The 24,526-nt window shown below is 41.5% G+C and overlaps 1 protein-coding gene across 3 annotated transcripts in view; it reads right to left on the bottom strand.

Annotated features, from left to right (window-relative positions):
- Nucleotides 1-345: 345 nt before the first annotated feature.
- Nucleotides 346-24,526, bottom strand: part of si:dkeyp-120h9.1 (Y+L amino acid transporter 2-like) — a 67,571-nt gene continuing 43,390 nt past the window's right edge. For all 3 annotated transcript variants that reach the window (XM_059945520.1, XM_059945521.1, XM_059945522.1), the window contains 5 exons: nucleotides 22,087-22,190; nucleotides 16,723-16,819; nucleotides 14,104-14,253; nucleotides 7,756-7,939; nucleotides 346-3,055 (listed from right to left, as the gene is read on the bottom strand). In XM_059945520.1, the coding sequence (XP_059801503.1) occupies nucleotides 2,979-3,055; nucleotides 7,756-7,939; nucleotides 14,104-14,253; nucleotides 16,723-16,819; nucleotides 22,087-22,190 (612 nt within the window). In that variant the 3' untranslated portion in view covers nucleotides 346-2,978. The remainder of the gene's footprint in view (nucleotides 3,056-7,755; nucleotides 7,940-14,103; nucleotides 14,254-16,722; nucleotides 16,820-22,086; nucleotides 22,191-24,526) is intronic.

Here is a 24,526-nt window from a genome sequence, read left to right as displayed (position 1 = left end):
AGTACAGGCAACCAGAGTTCAATTCCAGCCGCTGTGTCTGTAATGAGTTTGTACGCTCTCCGTGTGAGTTTTCTCCGGGTACTCCGGTTTCATCCCACAGTTCAAAGACCTACCGGTTGGAAGGTTAATTGATCATTGTAAATTGTCACACAACTAGGCCAGGATTAAAATTGCATAATTGCTTGGCTGTGTGACTCAAAAGGCTGGAAGGGTCTATTCCATGCTATATCTCAGTAAAAAAATAACCATTTTAATGAATATTTGTAGTATTTCTATGCTCTGCATATTATGGAACTGAATTATTCTAGAATTTGTATGTCTATAAAAATGATCTGTACACCAAACTCATCAAAAACATTTTATAATCATCCATAAACTGGTAAGACTTTACAAAAAATACAACTTTATAACAAACAATAAGACAATTACAGGCAATAAGTTTCCAACCAGTGTTTGAACCTTATAAACTGCAAATGATTTACGCATTAGATTTTGGATAAAGTAGAATACAAGAGAGACCATGCAAAGTTACCTACAACCAAGTTAGGAATCCCTGCTGTATATTGTAAACACCAGTTACACTCAATCCCCCAAACATATGTTAGTATGTGTGCAGCTTGTCATCAGCTGAGAGATATCCTAATTGACCAGAAGCCAATGAAATCAGACTTAATACTCCCGGTCTTCCCTACCTTACTGCTGTTGATAGGGCAGGTGAATCAAACCATCTTCAAAGACCTTGTGGTTTAATTGAACTTACAGTGAGACAAGTATCATGAAAGTTGCTCTGTGAAACCAAAATCTTGATTTAACCGAGGTGGCATCAACGGGACAACCACCAATGCCATCTTCCAACATCACTACTTCTACGGGAATTAGAGGTAGTGTAGAGAGTAGTGGAGTGACTGGGGAAGGGGGCGGGGGGAAACAGGTAGTGTATCACAGCAATACCTCAATAACAAAATAGATGATAGTTATTTCTCCACTGTACGTCAGCTGCGCATTTGCAATGTGACAGCCTGCCTGGTCCAAAGACTTCTTGGCATAACTCTCCAGGAGTAAGAATTCATACTGAATAGCAGGCTGAATATCTGCGGCATGAACATCATAGCAGATGCACAAATCTGTGAACAGCTTAGAGAAACATAGCAACAACGTCCTCAAGGAATTATGTAATTGCTCATCTTGTTTATGAGTCAATAAATCTGAGGTTCAAGAGTCAAGGCTCACTAAACTAGGCTGAAGTAGTCCATTGCTACTTGGGCTTTGTTTGCAAAGGACATCTGAACATCATATGCAAAGTTGGATGTGACAAATAGTATTTGTATATTTTGTTATGATGTGACAATAAATAGGTATCGTCATAGTACAACATCAGCAGGCCCTTGTCGTGCTGATTGTCACTGGAACAGAGCTGAAAAAAAGTCCCTCTATTGAAGAAACATGGCTGTGTCAGGAAAGGAGTTCAGACTCACAGAAAATAGCAACAGTACTGCTAATAGACATGATTTACTTAGAAAGCACTCTATTTAAAGAATGGGTGAAAGAAAGTTCAATCAAACAAACTAATGTAATCTTTCCCCAACTAAAGCCAGATAATAACAACAGATTCCAGTTAGTGAAGGATGATGGTTCTACACATATTTATGTTCTTCAATTTAACCCCAGTAACTGTGCATAATTAACTGTAAAATTAACCAACCATTGTCAGTCTACACAACCAAGAAAAAGGCAACAAACCTTCCTTATCTCATTAGCTCCAGTGAATCCTGCTGGCAAGTCTACATGTACATGTTAAAGGTAAAAACAGGATCAAACCCTTGTATGTGGCAGAATTTTAAAACATTTAATTTTGCTTACAAATTTTAACCTTAAAATCTTTTTCTATTTTTTCCACAGATTTTTCTATTGTTTCTTCAATTATTAACAAAACAGAATTGCACATTTAATTGGAATGCATTAAACACATCATAGTTATGGACTTCTAGTTCTCTGGAATTTGATTGATTGAATGTTGACTGACCAAATTTTTCTGCTATTTCATAAATTATCTGCTCTGGCACTTCTAACAGAGGCAATTACACAACAAAGGTTTCAGGAGGTTGTGGTGGGGATTGATGCAGTGTCAGCACCTGGAAAGATTCACTCCAGGCTTAATTTCTTCATGGGAAAAATCATGCATCTTGAACAAGGAAAACTGCTTGCCATGAGTTTGCCTTTCTGTAAAAAAATAAGTGAATTTCTAAGGGATTCTTGAATTAGTAATGATAGTACTTAAGGGAGTTGCTACAAAATAAACTGAAGGAGCTCAATGTTAGACAAGGAGTGCAATGTTAAAAAGTGCAGGAGCGGTTATACCAGAGCTTATGACAACAGATCATGTTGTCCTCCATGGAATCTATACATGACAATTGGCAAGGTGGATGAACATCTACCTTGGAGGTGAACTTGGAAATATAGCGCTGGTCCTTTATCACTTCTGGGTCTAAATCTGGAACTTGCTCCCCAACAGCCTTGTGGGAGTACTTTCACCAGAAGGGGGTGGGGGGGGGGGGGTCATCACCACCTTCTCACTGGCAGTAAGACTTTGAGCAATACATGCTGACAACATCCACATCACAGGAAGTTAATAAATTAAAAACATCTCCTGCGACATGTCACAATGGCTCAAAAGAGAGCAGAAAGTTACCTAAATTAACACTCTCCATCACAGAATGAAAGTGGGCATTGACAAACACAAGCACCAACATTTGCAACAAAACTATTATTTTTAAAAGGAAGCAGGAAAATAATGCATCTTTTTAAAATTAACACTGTTTTTCTAAAAGAGAAATATTCAATCCTTTGAAAATAGAGGAGACTCCAGCATTTTGATAATCAAGAAGGCAGGATTCAAAGTTTTAATAGTGTGAAAGATTGGCATTTGTGTAAACAACTTCTGGTGCCACAGTTCTGGACAGTTCTTTGGTTGTTTCTTGTTAAACATCTTTCTCTTCAAACTCATTTTCTGTTAGACAGCACAGAGCCAACTTCTGCGCGTACAAAGAAATGATACCTGGGGGGAAAAAAAGTTCAAGAAACAACATTTTTTAATAAGCAACACACTCTTGTCTTGTTTGTAACACTTTTTAATACAAGTATTTAATCGCACGGTAAAGTAACTAGTCATTAAATAATGAACCTTCATATTGCTGTGCAGGAAAACATACACAATTAGAAGAAACTAATTGGACCGAATTTCTCATTTACCTAAAACTATAATTCAATTTCTCTCTTCAGAGATGTAACCTGATCATATTATTTCCAATACTTGGGCTTTTATTTCATTATAATTCTTTTTAGACAATTATTGAGAAAAAATAAATCTCCCACATCCAATTCAAATAAAAATGGATCAGACTCACATTTAAGTAACAAAAAGAGGGGATATTTTCACCAGGAGACTGGAGGAGCTATGCCAATTTAAGTAGGGGAACAGGTATTTAAGCTTTAACCAGTTCCACCATTCAGTAAGATCAGAGGAGAGCTATGGCCTCATTTCTTACTCCTGCCTTTCCCCACCTTTCCTCAAATTAATGCATTGGCCTGCTGAGTGATTCTGACATTTTGTCTTTTACTTTGGATTTTCAACATCTGCAGGATTTTGCTTCTAGTTTCTGCCATCTTGCTTCTTATTAATACTTATTAAGACTTCCTGGTCTACACGTCCCTCCCCATGGATCTCCCACTTGGCACTTACCCCTGCAAGCGTAAGTGTTACACCTGTCCCTACACCTCCTCTCTTACCACCATTCAGGGCCCCAAACAGTCCTTCCAGGTGAGGCAACACTTCACTTGTGAGTCTGTTGGGGTCATCTATTGCATCCAGTGCAGCCTCCTCTACATCGGCGAGACCCGATGCAGATTGGGAGACCGCTTCGTTGAGCAGCTCCGCTCCACCCACCACAACAGACAGGATCTCCCAGTTGCCACCCACTTCAACTCTGCTTCACATTCCCATTCGGATATGTCCATTCATGGCCTCCTCTACTGCCACGATGAGGCCAAACTCAAGTCGGAGGAGCAACACCTCATCTAACGTCTGGGTAGTCTCCAGCCCCTTGGCATGAACACTGAATTCTCCAACTTCCGGTAATCCCCCCCCCCCCACCTTTCCCCCATCCCACTTTCACTCTGTCTCCTCCTCCAGCTGCCTATCACCTTCCTCATGGTTCAGCCTCCTTCAGCTACCCACAGTGCTTTCCCCTTACATTCCTTCTTCACCTCTCCTGCCTATCCCCTCCCTGCTTCCCCTCCCCCACCCTTGATCTTTCCTCTGACTGGTTTTTCACCTGGCACCTACCGGCCTTCTCCTTCCCACCCTCCCCCCCACATTCTTCATAGGGTCCCTGCCCCCTCCCTCTTCAGTCCTGACGAAGGGTCTCGGCCCAAAACATTGACTGCTCGTTTCCACGGATGCTGCCCGACCTGCTGAGTTCCTCCAGCGTGTTGGACGTGTTTCTTATTAAGAGGGTTGTGGGTACATGAATGCTTCACCTGTTTGTTGGGCATAGTCATCTTCACCTATCTGTAACTTCTTATTGGCTTTTTCATCAGATTTTTTTTCCCCAATATGCTGTGATCAATGCCACTCATAAACAGCCTCTTTTGAAAGCATCTTTGAATTTCAAGTGTTGTCTAGCAACTGATCTCTTGGCAAATACGAGTTCCCATTTGGATACCTTTGGGGGTTTCAGCACTTGTCCATTGTCCTGACATGCAATAGTAATTTCAGACAATGCTGATTGAATGTACTATATTTACTAAGGTAATTGAGCATGTTACTAGCCTCTGTTTATAACAATTGATATCCACTACATGATGATTCAGCATATGTTGATCTTTTATGATTCACTTCGAACAAAATCCCAAGCATTAAGTCATAATTATGTTCTTGAGCTGGTATACTTCTTTTTGTAATTCCAAATTCTCTTGTTTTGCTTTCCAAATATGTGAAGGATTCTCATTGCTAAAGGAGCACTCTGGCAGTTCGAGGCTATGGCATAGATAGAGTAATGGTGAACTACAGCTTCATGACTCTCTCAAACATACAATGATAAAGGCACCTCACCAAGTTTGAATGTGACACTCCCCAAAATAAACACTATTGTCCAAAGGCTGCACATAACAGTGTTCACATAGGTGTGGTCCAACCAGGACTTTTATATCTCCTGCAGTCCAGTGATCAGGATATGAATCACAAGTGTTATTAGCATTTCTGTTCATTTTCTCCATTGGTCCATACACTTCAATGATTAGGAGCAGCAAGTCCCTTTTGATCCCTGTGCTTCTAGTTCTCCATTATTTAGAAATTCCCTGTTTGATCATTTTGTCTTCAAATTGCGAGATCTCACATTTATTTATTTGTTTATTGACATACAGCGCAGAATCAGCCAATTCTGGTCCTTCAAGCTGCGCCTCACCGCATCCCCCAATTTAACCCGAGCCTAATCACAAGACAATTTACAATGACCAATTAACCTATTAACTGGTACATCTCGGGACTGGAGCACCCGGAGCAAACACACACATTCCATGGGGAGGATGGACAGGTGACATTAGAATTGAACTCCAAGAGTAGTAGCACTATGCTACTGTATCAGCTACTGGCATACACTGAACCTGTTGCCCATTCACTCAACCTTTCATACCTTAATGCTCAAATCTACACCGTTTGCAATGACCTACACTTCGTCTCTTCGTCAAACTTGAATAAGTAGTTCCCTCCATCATTTCTAAGTGAAATGTTTCCAACATACCCTCAGAAGACAGAGTGAATCACAATCCTATAATTCCGAGTTAATTTCTATTACTGACCTTGCCCTTCAACTAATTTCCAAGCCAGGCCAATACAGTGCAGTCAATTACTTTCACTTGCAAGAGCACAGTTGGAAGTATCTGTAGCTTGAAATTTTCAGAAGCAGTGTTCATAAATTGGTGCCTATATTTTGTTCATCTGTCGCATGGATGCCTGCTCTTTCATTAACTAGTTTGTAACTCAATCACAATGCTCACGATAAAGCCCTCTAATTGAGTGAGCCACTCCCATGCCTGATGGAACACAATTAGATATAGATAACCACATAATATACGTGTAGCTTTGCAATAGCTCAGGGACCAAGTAGAAACCACAAAATGCAGTATTTGCTTGAAGAGATTAAATAGCAATGTAAAGGGGATTTCTTCTTTTTCTTTGTTACTGTGTATGTAATCAAAATGGCTTCTTTGTTTTGTTAAAAGTAAGAATGCTTCTTTATTGCGAGAGAGTGCTGGAAGCTTGTTTGGGTTAAAATTTACTGATAACGAGAATTGGGATTAATGTTGTTTTTTCTTCCGAGTCTGTAAGCTATCGTTGGCGGGCCTTTGGGGAGATCGGCACGAGGGGGTGAGAGAGAGAGGACGCGATGCTGTAAACTGGGCGAGGAACAGACCCCAAGCAGGGGTCCAAGGCCAGGAGGTACCCCGAGGAGAGTTGATGAAGCTAGATGTGCTTGGTTGACCACTTCGGGTGGTCCTGAGCTGCGAGTCGAGGAGTCCGGAGGGGATCGAATGGTGGCCAGAAGGCTTCAGTAATTGAGCTCCAACGGTTGTGCATGAAGTGGTTTGGACTTTGATAAGTTGGCGCCTTTTCTTTATTTTCTTTTCCTTCATATATACTGTATCGTTATTAATCACTTCGTTATAGTAATCTTTATAAAATGGGCTGAACACCCTCTAACATGTTTAAATAGTAAAGGCCCTTCACAAATGTATCACAAAACTAAGCTACACCCAGGGTAACATAAAGGCTTGTCAGGATGAGTGACAGACACTTCATTAAAGTATATTTTAAAATTCATTTTAAAGCTGAGAGGGTGAACAAGACTTAAGGATTCCCAGAGGTTTGTATGCAAAAAGCACTGGTGGAGTGATTACAGTCTGGAGACTAGGGTTGGAGGTTAACATAATACACAGAACATTGAACAGTACTGGTTGTTCAGCCCATGATGTGGTACCGACCTTTTAAACTACTCCAAGATCAATCTAACACTTCCCTCCAACATAGGCTCCGTTTTTTCTCCATCCATGTGCTCATCTAAGAGCCTCTAAATCTCCCTGTTGAATCCATCTCTACCTTCACTCATGCACTTAACATCCTCTATATAAAAAAACTTGCCTCTGACACTCTCCCTCTACTTTTCATTAAATTAGTCATTTTGGCTCTGGGAAAAAGTTTCTGTCCATGTGATATGCGCCTCTTATCTTGCACATTTCTAAGTCACCTTTAATCCTTCTTCACTCCAAAGAGACGAGCCCTAGCTCACTCAGCCTCTCCTCATTGGACATGCTCTCTAATTCCGGCATCACTCTGGTTCTGTACCTTCTAAAGCTTCCACATCCTTCCTATAACAGGCAACTAGAACTGAACATAATACTCCAAGTTTACGGATCTCATTCGTCATGGGACTTATAACATCGAGTCAGTGTCAGCTGAGGTATTGGTGAGTGACTGGAGAAAGGGGTTCGGCCAGCAACAGAAGTGTGGATGAACTCCAGTTCAGAAAAGGCACTGCTCCACGGCTTGCCCAAGATACTACGATAATAATTTTGTCCAAAAAAACAGGGACAGAGACTCTGCAGAGCACAGGAGAAATTATTAGATTGAGATAGGCAAAGAACACATTAAGACTTCCTATCAGAGAAAGAAAAATATTATATTTTCTGCATATTACTTACGTAACAGCTTTTCTAAGCACTTGGGTTGCTTTTCAGGTGGGAGATAAACACAAAAGAAGTAGACTGGAGCTCCAGAGAGTGCGACTGCAATTCCAACCAGGGAGTTTATGGTGTCGCTGAAGAGAGGAGTCACCACCAGAAACAAGCTGCACATGCAGTAGATAATCGGGAAAATCAAGCTGAGCTGCAAAAAAGAAATTTCAGATCTTAACATCACTAATGACAGCTGACGGCAAAGAATTTTGCAGATATTCACGTTATTTCATGGTTACAGAATTGTGGTCAGCTCCTGCCATTGTTCCATTGACATCAATGGTATCATGTGTCAGCCCAGGACCGTGTCTGGCAACCAATTTTATCAACATACACACAAAATGCTGGAGGAACTTAGCAGGCCAGGCAGCACACAGTTAACATCTCGGGCTGACACCCTTCATCAGGACTGGAAAAGAAGGTGGAAGAAGCCAGGGTAAAAGGTGGGTGGGGGGAGGTAAGGAGTACAAGGTAGTTGAAGCCAGGTGGGTGGGTGAAGTGAAAAGCTGCGAGGTGATAGGTGGAAAAGGCAGAGAGCTGAAGAAGGAGGACTCTTGATTGGAGAGGAGATCCCATCTTTCCAGCATCTGCAGATTTTCTCATCTTTGTTCACAAGCAGCATTTTTAAAACCAGCCCTTCCCCTTCCCCTCATCATTGTGTACCTGGGGCTTGCCACACCAATATTTTTTTTTCTCATGCCACTCGTGGTTACCAATTTTACATCTTCCTTTCATCTTGAATGATCCAGCAACCCCACTAATGTTTTAGCTGTTAATAAAGCTCAGATGTTTAGTAAGAACTGTCATTCATAAGGAACTCATGTCTAATTCATTTTATTGAAGTGTTTTTTTTAAGTGCACGGAGCTAGCTGCCAATTTTTCTACAGCTGGCATCAAATAAATTAGTGCAAATTAATCAAATTAATCCTGCAGCTAGAAAGAGGCATTCCAAAAAGGCAGTATACCTGTGGTACTGTAATGCAAATGCCAGTTAATGCACCCTAACAGGGAGATGCAAACCCACAACCTCAGAAGCTAGGAGCCAATGTCTGCTCTCCCTGCACATCCATCCAAACCATCACTTACTGTGCCCAATTCAAATGAGCACGTAATTAACTGAAAATTAAAATAACTGCAGACAATGGAAATCTAAAACAAAAACAGTAAATGCTGCAAACAAAAAACACAACAGGTCAGGGTCCTGACAATGAGTGTCGGATCTGAAATACTGACTCTATTTCTCTTCCCACAGTTGCAGCCTGATTTGCTGAATATTTCCTTTCTGGTTTGAATATTTAATTAACATCAGCATAAGTAACAAATGCCTCGAGGTGATTTCCAAATCCCGGTATTTAAAGTTTGGTTTCACTAAAATGGCAGTCTGAATATTTTATGTGTAGAATACACAAGTTTAAGCAACAGCAGTGTAACACAAAGATCCACAAAGGACCAACAGAAGGGACATTAGGGATCATTCTAAGGACCCTGACCTGGAGTTACAATAAGACTTTTTTTTGTGATGGTGGAACCTGTCTCTGAGGGCTCACGGCCGGCCGCCTTTCCATATCACAAGGCAAGCGCAGCCTCAGAGTCCCGATGCATTGTGGCCCTGTGGACAAACCAACTCTATGCCGGTGTCGCCAACTGAGGTGTCATGGGAGAAAACAGAACATTGGATCCGCTGCCAGCGGCCCTATACTCGACGAATCGCGCACTCTCTCTCTCTCTCTCTCTCTCTCGGTGGGGGAGAGTTTGTTGTCGATTCTTGAGTTGGAGAGCTCAGGGGAAAAAAGTAACGCAGCAGACTTTATCATCACAAATCAGCGAGTTGTTTAGTTTATGTCTCCCCTCTCGCTGAGTTACACGCCTGTTAGAGACAGAGAGCCTGTGAACTGCCAGGTGAACGATCAGTTTTTGTTGAACGGCAGATCATGGTCTTTCTTTGGGGCTTTGTTATTGCTTGCATGCTGGGTGGAGGGTGCTGATGCTTTTTGCTGAAGCAAATGGGGGGGTCGTTGCTTTGCTGCTGCTTGTGTGTGGGGGGGAGGGAGCTTTGCAGTTTTAACTGTCACTCATCTGCTTTTACAGGTGCCTGTGAAGAACAAGAATTTCAGAATATATTTTGCATACATTTATTTGATATTGAACTATTCCAGAGTTATTGAATTGTGGATAGCCGGGATAGAGATACAGAGCTGGAGAAGGGAGAATCTGACAGGAGAGGACAGAGGACCGTGAAAGAGAAGGAGGACCAGAGGGAGGCAATGGGTAGGTAAGATAAAGCGAGAGAGTGAAACAGGAATGGGGAATGGTGAAAGAGAGCGGGGAGGGGGCCAATTACCAGAAGTTCGATGTTCATGCCATCAGGTGGAATGTAAGGTGTTGCTCCACTTTTTCTGGCAGATGGAGTGCAGGTGCTTGGCAAAGCGGTCTCCCAGTGGTAGAGTGGGGAGGCTTACTCAACAGGTTTCAGCAAGAAAAGGGTTGGGCGAAGCAACTTTCTTCTTGATTCTTCATCTGTTAGTGCACAGAGCAGCAGTGAGAATGGCTCCAGGAGATGTGGGAATTCTGAGAGACCTCCAGCCTCCCAGATAACCACATCTGCACCAGGTGCACTGAGCTGTAGCTCCTCAGAGAACATGTTCAGGAACTGGAGATGCAACTTGATGATCTTTGGCTCATAGGGAAAAATGAGGAGGCAATAGACAGGAGCTACAGGGAGGCAGTCATCCATAAGGTGCAGGAGGCAGGCACCTGGGTAACTGTCAGGAGACTGGAAGAAAAAAAAAGAGATCTAGGAGTCCTTGTTCATCAGTCACTGAAGGTGAATGAGCAAGTGCAGCAGGCAGTGAAGAAAGGCTAATGGAATGTTGGCCTTTATTACAAAGGGAATTGAGTACAAGAGCAAGGAAATCCTCTTGCATTTGTACAGGGCCCTGGTGAGACCACACCTGGAGTATTGTGTAAACAGTTTTGGTCTCCAGGGTTAAGGAAGGACATTCTGGTTGTAGAGGAAGTGCAGCGTAGATTCACAAGGTTAATTCCTGGGATGTCCGGACTGTCTTATGCAGACAGGTTAGAGAGACTGGGCTTGTACATGCTGGAATTAAGGAGATTGAGAGGAGATCTGATTGCAACATATAAGATTATTAAGCGATTGGACAAGATAGAGGCAGGAAATATGTTCCAGATGCTGGGAGAGTCCAGGACCAGAGGGCATGGTTTGAGAATAAGGGGTAGGTCATTTAGGATAGAGTTAAGGAAAAACTTCTTCTCCCAGAGAGTTATGGGGGTCTGGAATGCACTGCCTCGGAAGGCAGTGGAGACCAATTCTCTGGATGCTTTCAAGAAGGAACTAGATAGGTATCTTATAGATAGGGGAATCAAGGGATATGGGGACAAGGCAGGAACCGGGTATTGACAGATGATCAGCCATGATCTCAGAATGGTGGTGCAGGCTCAAAGGGCCGAATGGCCTACTTCTGCACCTATTGTCTATTGTTTATTGTCTATAAAATGGGCAGCTACTACAGAGGACCCGGTAGCCGTTCTCCTCAAAATTAAGTATACCAATTTGGATACCATTGAGGGCAACAACCTACAGGGGGGAGCCAGGCCAACCTGATCTCTGGCCGTGAGACCAGTGCTGTGGCTTAGAAGAGATGTGGAGGGGGGTGTAAGGAGAAGAGGACTACAGTAGTGATATGGGACTCCATAGTTAGAGAAGTAGACAAGAGATTCAGTGGGGGTGAAAGAGACACCGAGATGGTATGCTGCCTCCCAGTTACCAGGGTCAGGGATGTCACAGATCAGGTTCACAGTTTTCTAAATTGAGAAGGTGAGCAGCCAGAAGTCTTGCTACATTTTGGCAATGACTTAGGTGGGAAAAGAAAGGAGATACTGAAGAGAGAATTTAGGGAGCTAGGCAGAAAACGGAAAAGCAGAACCTCAAGGAAAGCTTTTAAAAATGAACAGAAGGCAACTAAAAAGCCACAAGGAGGGGAAAGGTGAAATACAGGAGATAAGCCAGCCAATACAGTAATATCAAAGAGGATACCAAAAGATTTGTCAAATATATAAAGAGTAAAAGAGAGGCGAGTGTAGATAGGTCTCGGCCCAAAACATCCACTGTGTACTCTTTTCCATAGACGTGCTCTGATCTGCTGAGTTTTGCCAGTGTTCTCTGTGTGTTCCTATAATTATAGTAGTTGGCGAATGCCCCTCCAAGCTCTTCACCTTTATTCCTTGTGACAAGAGGAGGCTCCAGAAACACTTTTGAATAGGATCAAAGTGCCTATTGGCAGTCCAAATGATAACTAAGAGTCAAGGTGATGATTCCTGTCTGCGTTGTACACGATTACCACAGATTGTATTCTTTGCCCAATTTGATGCAAACTACACCAGGCACACCAATGATGTACTTTAGCTTTATTTCCCCGACTGTGTTCTTTCTCACATAATTTTGTACAATATGTTTAATTTTTATTTTCCTTGTGACTGTTAAGTGTCAAATGCCTCATGGGCGCAGAGAAGCTTCTCATCACACCTGTGCATACATGTACTTGTGTCAGGGCATGAACGTAACAATAAACTCAGGTATCGAATCTGCTCCATAAATACCTGTGCTCCAAGCTCTTTCAGTCCAACCACAATGTTTCATCACTCGTCTCCCAGCGTGTCACAAGTGGGAATTTCAAATACATGACGCCCAGTTACAACACTAGTTCTTCAGTTGGGGAAACAGACCACCCTCACATTCAGCAACCTTTGTATAACAACCAGACATGGGCTAAAACATGTCAATATTTATTTACAGCACACAGTGAAAGATAATGGGCACAATGTCTGAGGTGAAAGTCTTTAGTAGCCCCCTTTCCTGCACGTTCAATAGCAATACCATTGTTTAATGCAAACGTCATCATCCTTAACTGACTCAAAACCAGAAGCTGTCACAGTGGCACTGAATAATCTGTAGCAAGTGCCTCATCTGAACAATACACCTGGACTGTGATAAATTGGACTTTCCCTACACTTAACAGATAAACGGGAAACATTAGCAGCTCCACAGATCATCTCCAGGATCCTTTATAATGTAACACTGAGAGACAGTAGTTAAATTTAATCAATTTGCCAAGTATGATTTACCGTCAACTGTACTTTGGGAATCTATATTCTTCCTGCAGTTACAATGCAAGATTGATAATATCTGTGACACAGACTGCTGCTTAATTGCAAGGTAACCAGGGAGTTACATGGCATCAGATCCTTGCTACTTTCCCACAGAGATCTTCTCCAAGAGAAACACACACACACACACACACAAAAAGTACATAAAAAATTAAATTTGTATCAGTTTTCATGACATCATTGCATTGAAGCATTTTCCAGTCATTTGATTATTCAAGTGCATATGGGGTGCTAACGTTTTCTTTGCCATTAATTTTTGGAGGGGTTTTTGTTTGTTTTGTGGATGACTGTGAAGAGCAAGAATATCAGGCTGCATATTGTATATATTCTCTGATATTAATTTCAACCATTGAATGCAGGGAAATCTGCAGTCACTTTCAATGTGGCAGATTCCCTTGAGAGACCAAACACAACTTGGCATCGGACTGTAGTGACAGAAATGAGGACCCTGAATCACACCTGGGGCACAATAGAGAAGAGAGCCAAGGACAGACAGAGATTTAGGGCCTTCATTGTTGCCCTAAAGCATCACTGGTGTAACAGACAGTAACTACTACTACTATTACCCCCATGAACAGCTGTGCAGAAACAACCACAACATTTGTTGTGATGTCAACTGATTGACAAATACAGGCTGGCCGATCATCAAAGTTCACTTGCACCCAACTAGAGATAACAGAGTCTTCAGTACCATCCAAAAGTCACCTCCATTGATAATCCAACACGCTCTCAGAATCACATTGGATAGTCCCTAGATTCATGTACCAGAATCTTCGACACAGATGCTGAACCCAGTTATCTCCTCCACAAACAAGTGCTGCACTAGATGAGCTACAGTTTATCCAAAACAGAATGGAGGCACAAAAGAGTGCACACTGGAATCTGGAGCAACAAACAAGGTGCTGGGAGAACTCAGTGGGTCAGTTTACACCATGGGTGCGTGGGGTGAGTGGAATGGAGAGTTGGAGTTTCTGGCGAAGACCCCTTATCTGTCCAGATGAAAGCCCTGGACCTGAAATGTCAACTGTCCATCTCCTTCCGTAGATGCTGCCTGACACACTGAGTTCCTCTAGCATCTTATGCTGACACAACATACATATTCAGTGAGTCTACTTTAACTAATTTTACCTTCACTGGTCTTGGTAGATCTGGGAACTTCCATCTCAGGTATATCTGGCTGGCAACAGAGAGGCCAATGAAGAGCCAGTAGTTAAAGCTGAAGTAATTGATGAGCGTGTAAATATCTTCAATGCAGAGATAGATTAAAGCCATCCCTCCCTGAATAACAAGAATAAACAACATTTAACTTGAGAGTCAACAGAAAATGACAGGAAAACACCAAGGACATACTCTTCTTCAATACTTAATTACATTTCACTTTTTTCCTTCAAAATAGTAAATATTTTCAGTAGTTTTATATCATATCTCATAAGCATTTTTGATGTGCAATGTACTGATCAAAGTAAGTGGAGGTACACAAGATCAAATTTGTACACCATTTGATATTAATAGGCTAATCAGAATATAACGTTACTGTAAAATTAATGACATTCTACATCCTTCAGCCTACGAGTTCTTTATTTCCTCAAAACATGCACAAGTTTTGCATCAGGGAATTTGGCAGCCAGATTCTGTCATACTCAAGCAGCTGTGTGTGACTGACGTTCATACAGGTGAATCCTTCAGCCAGCTTCTCCACTAGAACCAAACAGGGTAGGCTGCTGATCAGGAAGAAAGGCTGTGACATCAGGAGAAGCAGTGTCAGGGGAGGAGTGACATCAGGTGATGGAGCTGAATACTGGAGGAAGCTCTAGCTGCAGCACAAACATTTTACTGCCAATGGGCAAAATAAGTGGCAAGACTCAATATCAATGATTTGGGTGAAAATATACAAGGTATAGTTCTTAAGCTTGTAGATGACACTAAAATAGATAGGACGTAGATTCAAAGTCAAAAATTACAGGGGAGTTTTGATCAACTGGGTGAATGGGCCAAGGAATGGCAAATGGGAGTTTAATTCACATCACTGTGAAATGCTCCATGTTGGAAAGTCAAATCAAAGTAGGGCATTTACAGTAAACGCCAAGTCCTTGGTGAGTGTGTAGAAGAGGGACTTTGGACTTCAAGTAGATGGATTCCTGAAAATGGAGTCAGGCAGACAAGGTGGTGAAGAACATTTTTTTGGCACCTTGGCCTTCGTCAGTCAGTTTAGAAGATGGGAGGTTATGTTTCAGTTGTACAAGATGTTGGTGATGTACATCTTGATGTAGGAAAGATTTTATTAAACTGCACAGAGTGCAAAAAATATTTAAAAAGATGTTTCCAGGACATGAGCAAAATAGTTACCCACTTGGGATCAATAAAGTACTTATTATTATCGTTGCTGTTATTATAGAAAGGGACAGGACTTCTTTCCTCAGAGGATAGGAGATTTGAGAGGTGATGACCTGGGTATAAAATCATGAAGAGCATAGGTTTAAAGTGAGAAGAAGGATATATAGCAGGAACTTGAGAGCTAAGTTTTCCACCCAGAAGATGGAACATATGGAATGAGCTGTCAGAGGAAGTGGCTGAAGTTGGTACAAAAGACAGCTGCACATGTACACGGATAAAGAAGGTTTAGAAAAATTGGGCCAAAAACAGGCAAATGCAACTAGCTTTGTTGGGCACTTTGGATGGTGTGGGTGAGTTTGGTTAAAGGCCCTGTTACTATGCCGTATGACTTAACAACTCTATGGGTCTCAGATCCAGAATGGACATATTGAGCAAGTGAGTTCAAGAGAATGTAGGTGAAATTTCTGTGACAGACATACAAAGAATCCCATCATCAATTATTTTGAGATCCAATTCATTTGCAAGCCAGACAAACCTATTGTGCCACTTCCAGGCCACTTAAAAAAATAACTGCCATCATATATTTGAAGTTATATATGACTGTAAACTTGCTAGAATACTCCACATGGAAGTTTGTAGAAATTGTGTTTTAGCTAACAAATTTTCCCAATTGGTAACGGGGTCAGAAGGAAGTAATGAGGAAAGATACCATTCCATTACAGAAGGGAGGACAAGTTTATCAAAGACTGTGGCTGCATCATTTGGAACCCTGACAGCGTTCTAGAGCACAGTTACATTTGGTGAAAAATTAGGGAAATTATTACAAAACTGGACAAAGGGAGGCTAACATTATATTATACTGCTGAATGACATCAATTTGAAAAGGATCACAAGTATGAAATATTTTAACCAAAACCCCAAAATCTACCAAATGTTGAATAGTCTTTTCCACTACCCATTGTATCTATGCCATGTAGATTTTCTCTGGCTATGTCAGTAATACATCACGGACAAAATACAAACTGAGATGACCATGCATCTGCATGGATTTCATCTCTAATAATTAGAATATGACATAAGATGGTGAGAGTGGGGAAGTGGGAGTTAAAGGGAAAACTAAAACCGAATAATTAGATTTATTCACAATGATGACAAAATTGAAGCACTCCATTTTTTAATCCTCAGGACTTTTGTGGTCCAAGATTACCTTGCATCAGTATGTTTGTGGGCAATAAAGAAGCTGCTTCTATTCCCTTGTCCAAGTGTTTGTAAAACGAGGGTTAGCAGCGAAACTCACCAATTCTTTCCTTCTGTTCATCACCAGCACCAGGTTAAATAGATGCAAGTCTCTCAACAAGCTCCACTTAATGTTGATAAAAGTATGAGAACATTCATTTCATGGAGTGTACTTACATTAAAGCACAAGGCTGGGATCGGGGTGCATCTAAAAACATGGATCATGCACAGAAAATTTGGTAGGTGACCTTCCCTTGAAGCAACAAAGTAAAGCCTGGAACATAATGATTGGAAATAGGAAACAATGTTTTACCAGTTGTTCAAACTTATTCACAATTAATCTACTTAACATACTGGAAAGAAACCAAATGCAGAAAGTTTAGCTCAACAATAATATTGTTCTGGAAATGCCATTGGAGTTTAGTTCAAAGTACATTTATTATCAAAGTATGCCTATATTATTCAAGCTTGAGATTCATCTCTTACCAGGCAGCCACAAAACAAAGAAACTCAAAAGAACTCTTTAAAAGACCATCAAACAGCCAATGTGCACAGAGGAAAGAAAATAATGCAAACAACAAACGCAAGCATTCTGAACAGATGTCCACAGACACTTAAACTCAGCACAGAGCAGAGCCGGGAGCTGAACCGGCCCATCTCTTGCCTTGGACCCCCACACCCGGACCTTTCCAATTTACTCCAGCACCTAAATCACCGCCCAAACGGCGAGTTCAGTTACTTCGATACACTCAATCAGCATTGCATGTTCAGGAAGAGGAAATGCTTGGTACACATCCAGCTGCAGTAACAGGATCTGTATTTCTCAAATACATAAAAAGCACGATGCATCACCTGTCCACACCTAGAGAGAAACTTTCAATATAATAAAACTCCAACAATTAGCCATGCTCGGGGCTTCAGTGCTGCTGGACCAGCAGAATGTGTAGACAACTCATTCAAAGCACTTTTAACTGACTTTTTAAAAAAAATTACACAGTATCCAGTGAGTGAGACAACTTCAAAAGAGAGAATGGGAAAATGCATGGGAACCAGGGCCTTAATGAGCAAAAGGGGAGTGTAGGGACCAATCCTCAGTCAGAGCTTGGAAAATAGCTGGTGATTCAGGTGCCGAACTATCGGCATAATCGTCCAATTGCACATTATTAGAGGAGCTTTAAACCTTAACTGAAGATCAGTGACCCATATAACAGCTACAGTCACAAATTATAAAATTATAAGGACAGGCATCATGTCTAGCCATCTAATCCAGAGAGGGATTGTAGTATGAGGGAAATCAGGATGTCCAGGCATTCTGCAAAACTAGTCGGCTCATACTCAAATACAGATATATTTGTCTTCAACTCTGTGATTAGGATCTGCCTTAAATTCACTTTTCTTCGCCCACTGTCAACCTTCCAAGAAATCTGGTTTCTTCTCTTCTCCTACTGTCGCTGTTTCACTATTAATGACTACAACTACGGACTTTCAAGCCTTAAACAGCATCTCTCTCTCTCTCTCTCTCTCTCTCTCTCTGTTTTAATAAAATTAAAGAAAATGCAATTGTGTGCACCACTGATTTACTTTAAATATAGAAGTGCTTGCATTATCCTAACAATTTGAATATTATTGTTTGAAATTCTTCAAGTTAATTCTAGCATCAAAAATATGTCTGGTAATGAAGTCAGCCACCAGAGAGAACTTGTCCAGATTTTTTTTTAGCATTAATTTCCTGTTCCTTTCATATCAAAGGGAAGTCCAATTCATTTGATTAGACTGGCAACAGATGGAGAATAATCACTGCTCTGTTTTCAACTCATTTGCCTTGTTTAGTGAAACTCGCATTAAACACTGAACGAGACATCTGGAAAACCAATGAAGCAGACAGTCACAATGCAACCATGCAAGTCGTGTCCAAGGTACAGTCGGCCCCCGTCTCTGAACTTACTTAACATAACGGCACAATAAACAGAAATAAGCATGGGTAAAAATGCATGGCGCAGTGACCTATAACAGAATTCTACTTCAGGGCTTGAATTTAAATCCAGATTGCACTTGTGACATCGAAGTTCTCTCTCACTGGATGGCAAAATTACCTCAGGAGATGGATGAGAAGGAAGAGTAGGAAGAGTCCAGGGTGACAATTACTCAACACCTTAGTAGTCAATCAACATCAGAAATGAGAAGCAATTTCACTCTCCACAAAAGCTGCCTGGCCTGCTGAATACTTCCAGCATTATGTTTGTATTATAGCTGCTTTACTGAATACATTTTACTCTAGATTTCCTATTTCCATTTATAGATCCAGAGCAAAATTAGTCAAATCCTATATACATATTGGCGTAACCATCATATACGAGCCTGAACATTACAGTATGCTAGTAGGCACCTCTTCCAACTAATAAAGTGGCCACTGAGTACATCTTCATGATCTTCTGCTGCTGCAGGCCATCCACTTCAAGTTTCAACATGTTGTACATTCACAGAATCATCTCTGCACACCACTATTGTAATGGCCATTCTCCTCTGACCATTCTCATTAACAAGGCATTTTACCCACTGAACTGCCACTCACTGAATGTTATTTGTTTCTCGCAACATTCTCTGAAAACACCAGAGAATGTTACGCATGAAAATCTCAGGAGATCAGCAGTTTCTGAGATACTCAAACCACCCTATCTGACGCCACGGTCAAAGTCACTTTTATCACCTACCTTCCCCATTTTGATGTTTGATCTGAACAAGTGAACCTCTTGACCATGTCTGCGTGCTTTATGCACTGAGTTGTTGCCACATGATAGGCTGATAAAGTATTTGCATGAACATGTAGGTGCACGGCTGTATCTATTAAACTGGCTACTCAGTGTACGTACTGTGATTAATTAACGTAGCAAATGGAGTATTTTGGGAAGCGGGAGGAAAATGGACCAGCTGGGGGAAATCTATGTGGTCGCAGGTGAATGTGGAAACTACACACAGAAACCACTGGAAGTCAGGACTGAGTCTGGCTACAGCTCTGTTAGCTCCATAGCAAATGGCCATTTCACCCATGGGCCCAGAGCTGCAAGTTTCAGCAGAATTTTCCCATCGAGCGTCATACTTTCTCTTTTTGCGCTCTTGCAAGCAGGAAGAAAAATGCATCATCCAGGCTGAGGTACCGAGGCTCAGGGAGGAGAGGAGCGGGCCAATTTGTTGATCAGAAGATTGGGGAATCCTAGGGACAACAGAGTATCAAAGTCAGTTCAAGGGTCGGGGCCAATCAGGGAAGGAGAAGAGTGGAAAGGTAAGAGGGGGCACCCCAAATGATGTAAGACTAATATGGAACTTAATTTAAATGTGGATCACATCAGGCACAGAGCTTTCAGAGAACCACTGAAACGTAGGTGCTACTTCCTCTACAACCCTCAAAATGCAGTACTGAAAGGAGAATGAAGTAATCTGATACAGGTCTGATACTGCAATCATCTCAGACCTTATAAGGAAATGTCTTATTGAATTTCCAGTGACTTAAACCAATGCAGAAATGGTCATAACAAAGTTTTACTCAGTACACAGCATACTGTTAATCTTGCAACATTGAAACAAATAGCCCTATGTAATCAAATTTCTAGAACATCTATCAACTCCTTTCTGCAAAGCCCCTTGGATCTGCTCCAATTCACTTTCAAGGACTCTTCATCTCATGTTCTTGATATTTATTACTACTTACAGTCGGCCCTCCTTATCCGCAGGGGACTGGCTCCAGGACCCCCGGCGAATAACAAAATTCGCGGATGCTCAAGTCCCTTATTTAACATGTATCAGTGCAGTGGTCTTTAGGACCCAGCGGAACCCTGGACTTTATTTAACATGTCTCCGGGCAGTGGACATTAGGACCTGACAGCGCAGCTCTGAATCCGCAGTGTTTCTGTTCACGAAAGTAATCACAATCGCGATTGAAAATAAGGTGGAAGTAATAAAGCGATCGGAAAGAGGTGAAACGCCATCGATCATTGGAAAAGCGTTAGGCTACAGTCGGTCAACGATCGGAACAATTTTAATGGAGAATGTGAAAAGCCCTGCCCGATGAAAGCTGCAATTATTACTAAGCAACACAGTGGTTAAATTATTGAAATATGTATGTTTCTAAAGTGTTTTATATGCGGAGAAAGGTAAAATATGTACTATATGCTAAGAAAAACATTTGACTAACTGATGCTAAATAATACTGGATGTACCTGTTCCGACTTCAAATCCGACTTAACGATGGAGTCAGGAACGGAACTCATTCATAACCCGGGGACTGCCTGTACTTTTAGGTCATTTCTAGATTACCTATAATACCTAATACAATGTAAATAGTTGTTATAGTGTATTATTTAGGGAATAATGACAAGAAAAAATAGTCTGTACTTGCTCAAGCAACCAGTCCTGGAGAGAGCAATTCCGGGTTTTCCTAATCCGCGGTTGGTTGAATCCGCGCATACGGAATCCACGGATAAGGAGGGCCGACATACTTTCTTTATGCATTTGCACAGTTTGTCGTCTTTTGCATACTGGTTGAACTTCCAAGCTGGTGTGGTCTTTCAATGATACTATTATGGTCATTATTCTATTATTGCCTTGCCCACCAGTAAATGAAAATCAGGGTTGTATATGGTGACATATATATATTTTGACAATAACATTTACTTTGAACTTTATGTTGAAAACATTTTGCAATAGGATGGAGAGCAGTGGAAGGAAAGAGAAAGCACCACTAATTCATTATCACCATAAATTTAACAATTTATTATGCATTTTAACTTACGTACACAGGAAACTTCAATAAATAATGCAAAATATTGCTGCTACAAATGTGAATTTTTAAAAAAATTGCTGGAGGTAGTCAACTAGTTAGCCACATCCACAGAGCAAGTAAATGGCATTGCATGACATATTTCATCAAAATGATAAAAACCGTGAACTTTCATCTGAAATTTGATGAGCACAAATGATGAAAAATGACACGCCAAGTTATCCTGCTAAGAGAAGTTATTACTTGAAAACATCCATTCACTCTCAGCAGTTACTACTTCTGATCAAATCTTCATCAGAATTTGAAAAGGGGTTCCTGAAACATTTAACTGTTTCTCTCTCCACAGATACAGTCAGACCTGCTGAGTATCCCCAACATTTAGCTTTTTCACTGCAGCGTCTACAGTTTGGTTTTGCTTTTCAGTTACTGATGCGTGGTAACTCGGAATGTACTGTGAAGGTCATTCACACTCCCAGTGTCCTACACACAACATGCCATCACTGCTTGTGGGATCTTGCTCTGTGCAAGCAGGATGACACCATTCCCAAGTTACAAGAGACAATACCTCAAAAGCATTTCGTTATCTATAAAGTAACTTAGCCCACCCAAATGTCTTAAAATGCATGATATACAAGTATCTCCTTTTCCTTCCACAGGGTCAGTCTCCAGCTTATTAAAGAGCAAGCCATTCTTCTCAATGAGTGAAGTTAGGCAGTTTGCATTCCTCCACCCACCACCCCAGACCATTCCACACATCTCAGACTTACCGGGACGCTGCAATGATTGAAGAGTTCAGGCCACCGTAACAGGATATTGCCACAGACAATGGTATGAGCCATTTCACGTAACCCAAAACAACCTCTGCAAAAGTCTTAAGAAACATGCTCATGAGTAATTCTAAATTTCAACGTGCTTGCAAAAACTTAATACTTAATAGACAGAAAATAAAGTACATTTGCGGAGGTTATTTTAATATGGCTTCTGATGACCATTAAGCATTATACAAATCCTTATTTTTTATTTATTTATTGAGATACAGCACGGAACGGGCTCTTTCAGCCTTTCGAGTCACGCTGCCCAGCAATTCCTCTATTTTAATCTGGGCCTAATCACTGAACAATTTGCAATGACCTACTATTTACAATTAACCTACTAACCGGTACATCTTTGGACCGTGGGAGGAAACCCACACGGGCACAGGGAGACATACAAACTTCTTACAGACAAACAATGCTGTCGCCTGTACCGTACAGCATTGTGCAAACCACAATGCTACCATGACACACTATACAGCTGAATACCAGAAGTAGTTGTTGAATTTCTTTATGGCAACTTGTGCGACCTTAAGTTGTCTCAGCTTGGAGAGGAAAAATAACTTCTGAAAGTGGCTGAATGAGACTTTGTGTCACAGAGCAAGACTGACCCTCACAAACCAAAGATGGTTAAAGACAAGGTCCCACCTCAGTCTTATCTCAGGTTCTTACCTGTTAACAGACTGGGTACATTCTCTGATGACTGGAAAACAGAAACCCTCTTCCTATCTTCACCCCCACACAACCTCACACCAGGTTAACGATATATGTGAGCTGATTCACTTGCATCCTCATGATAAATCCTCAAGTCCAAAATGCGATGGAGTACAGCCCACTTGCTCGCAGCACCAACAACTCACAAAAAGCCTGAAACAACCAACATAAGTGGCACCTTATCACCACCTTAAAAACATACCCCCTCCAGCGACGGTACAGTGCATCATCTCAGTTGGAAAGCAGTACAAACGAAGAACAGGCTCTTCGGCTCACTAAGCCTGCTCTGACCGTCAGCCACCCATTACACAATAATCCTACATGAATGTTATTTCTTATTCTCCTCAAATTTCCATCAACTTACATAACATCCCCACCTCCGTCCAATTTAACTCACGAGTAGCAATTAGCTCACCAACCTGCATGCCTTGTGGGAGGAAACCAAAGCCTGCGGAGGAAACCCGCACAGTCACAGGCAGAACGTACAAAAACTCCACGTAGACAACACCTGAGGTCAGGATTGAACCCTGACTGTCACTCCTGCAGGACAGCGAGTCCATTAGCTGTTTATCTCCAAAAATATCCCCCAAACATGTCCTCTACCAGGATTAATGACAAGGATAACGATAAGGATGAAGATAAAGCCACCACCTCAGGTTGACCACCATTGTGACTTGCTCCAGCAATACATTTCGGTTGTGGCTGGGTCTAAACACCTTGCCCACCAGACCTGCTGGAGCACTTCCACCCCAAGGTCTGCAACAGTTCCAGAAAGTAGCTCATCACAACCCTCTGAAGAGCAATTAGGAAGAGGCTGGCCTTGCCCGGGTCACTCTGATCCCAAACAATAAATAAAATAAAAACACAAACTGGACTCCAGCTTTGGGCAGTCTAATGAACAACAGAATCAGAAATATTGTATCTATCACCTGATAACTTGAAGAGATTCAATAAAATCCACAGGTACTCCAAGTAGCATTGTGGCTAGTATAATGTTATTACAGTGTGAGGGATCAGGGTTCAATTAGCGCCGTTGTCTGTAAGGTGTTTGTACGTCTTCCCCGTGACCACATGGGTTTCCTCTAGCTTCTCCCACATCCCAAAGGGTTGGTATGTTGTGGCATGCTATGTAGGCACCAGAAACCTGGTGACAGTGGCCCCCAGTACACAAACAATGCATTTCACTGTATGCTCCGACGCTTCAGTGTACCTGCGACAAATCTTTAAACCATGGGTGAAGTACTTGCAAACCCTCACCTCTATCATAACCATGTTTCTGATAGAGGAAAGAGCCCTAAATACTTCAAAGAAACAATGGTATTTATGATATCTGTGGTATAGAGTTAGTGTTGGGAAGTTACCAGCAGATGACGAATGGCAATACTTTGCATTTTGTATGTTAGTACAAGAAACTGAAATTTGTTTTTCCAATCTAAATGAGTCACTGTATATACTTCCTGGTGTTAAAACAGTTGTGACATATCTAATGTGGTTGCGTAGTGAGTAGTGCTTGTCACTCTCCTTTCAGCTTCCACCGCATCATACAACAAAGAGAGACTCAATAGCCCAAGATATACATGTCAACTTTTGAAAGAGTAAATATTAACATGCACTGTAATCAAAATGCCTCTCCTTTCAATAAAGTTTCCTTTTTCCGAACCAGAAACTCTCAGCATCAATT

This window comes from Hypanus sabinus, chromosome 20, assembly GCF_030144855.1.
Source record: "Hypanus sabinus isolate sHypSab1 chromosome 20, sHypSab1.hap1, whole genome shotgun sequence".
Classification (NCBI taxonomy): domain Eukaryota; kingdom Metazoa; phylum Chordata; class Chondrichthyes; order Myliobatiformes; family Dasyatidae; genus Hypanus; species Hypanus sabinus.
Note: the sequence above shows the minus strand (reverse complement) of the source record. Positions and strands in the feature narration are given on the sequence as shown.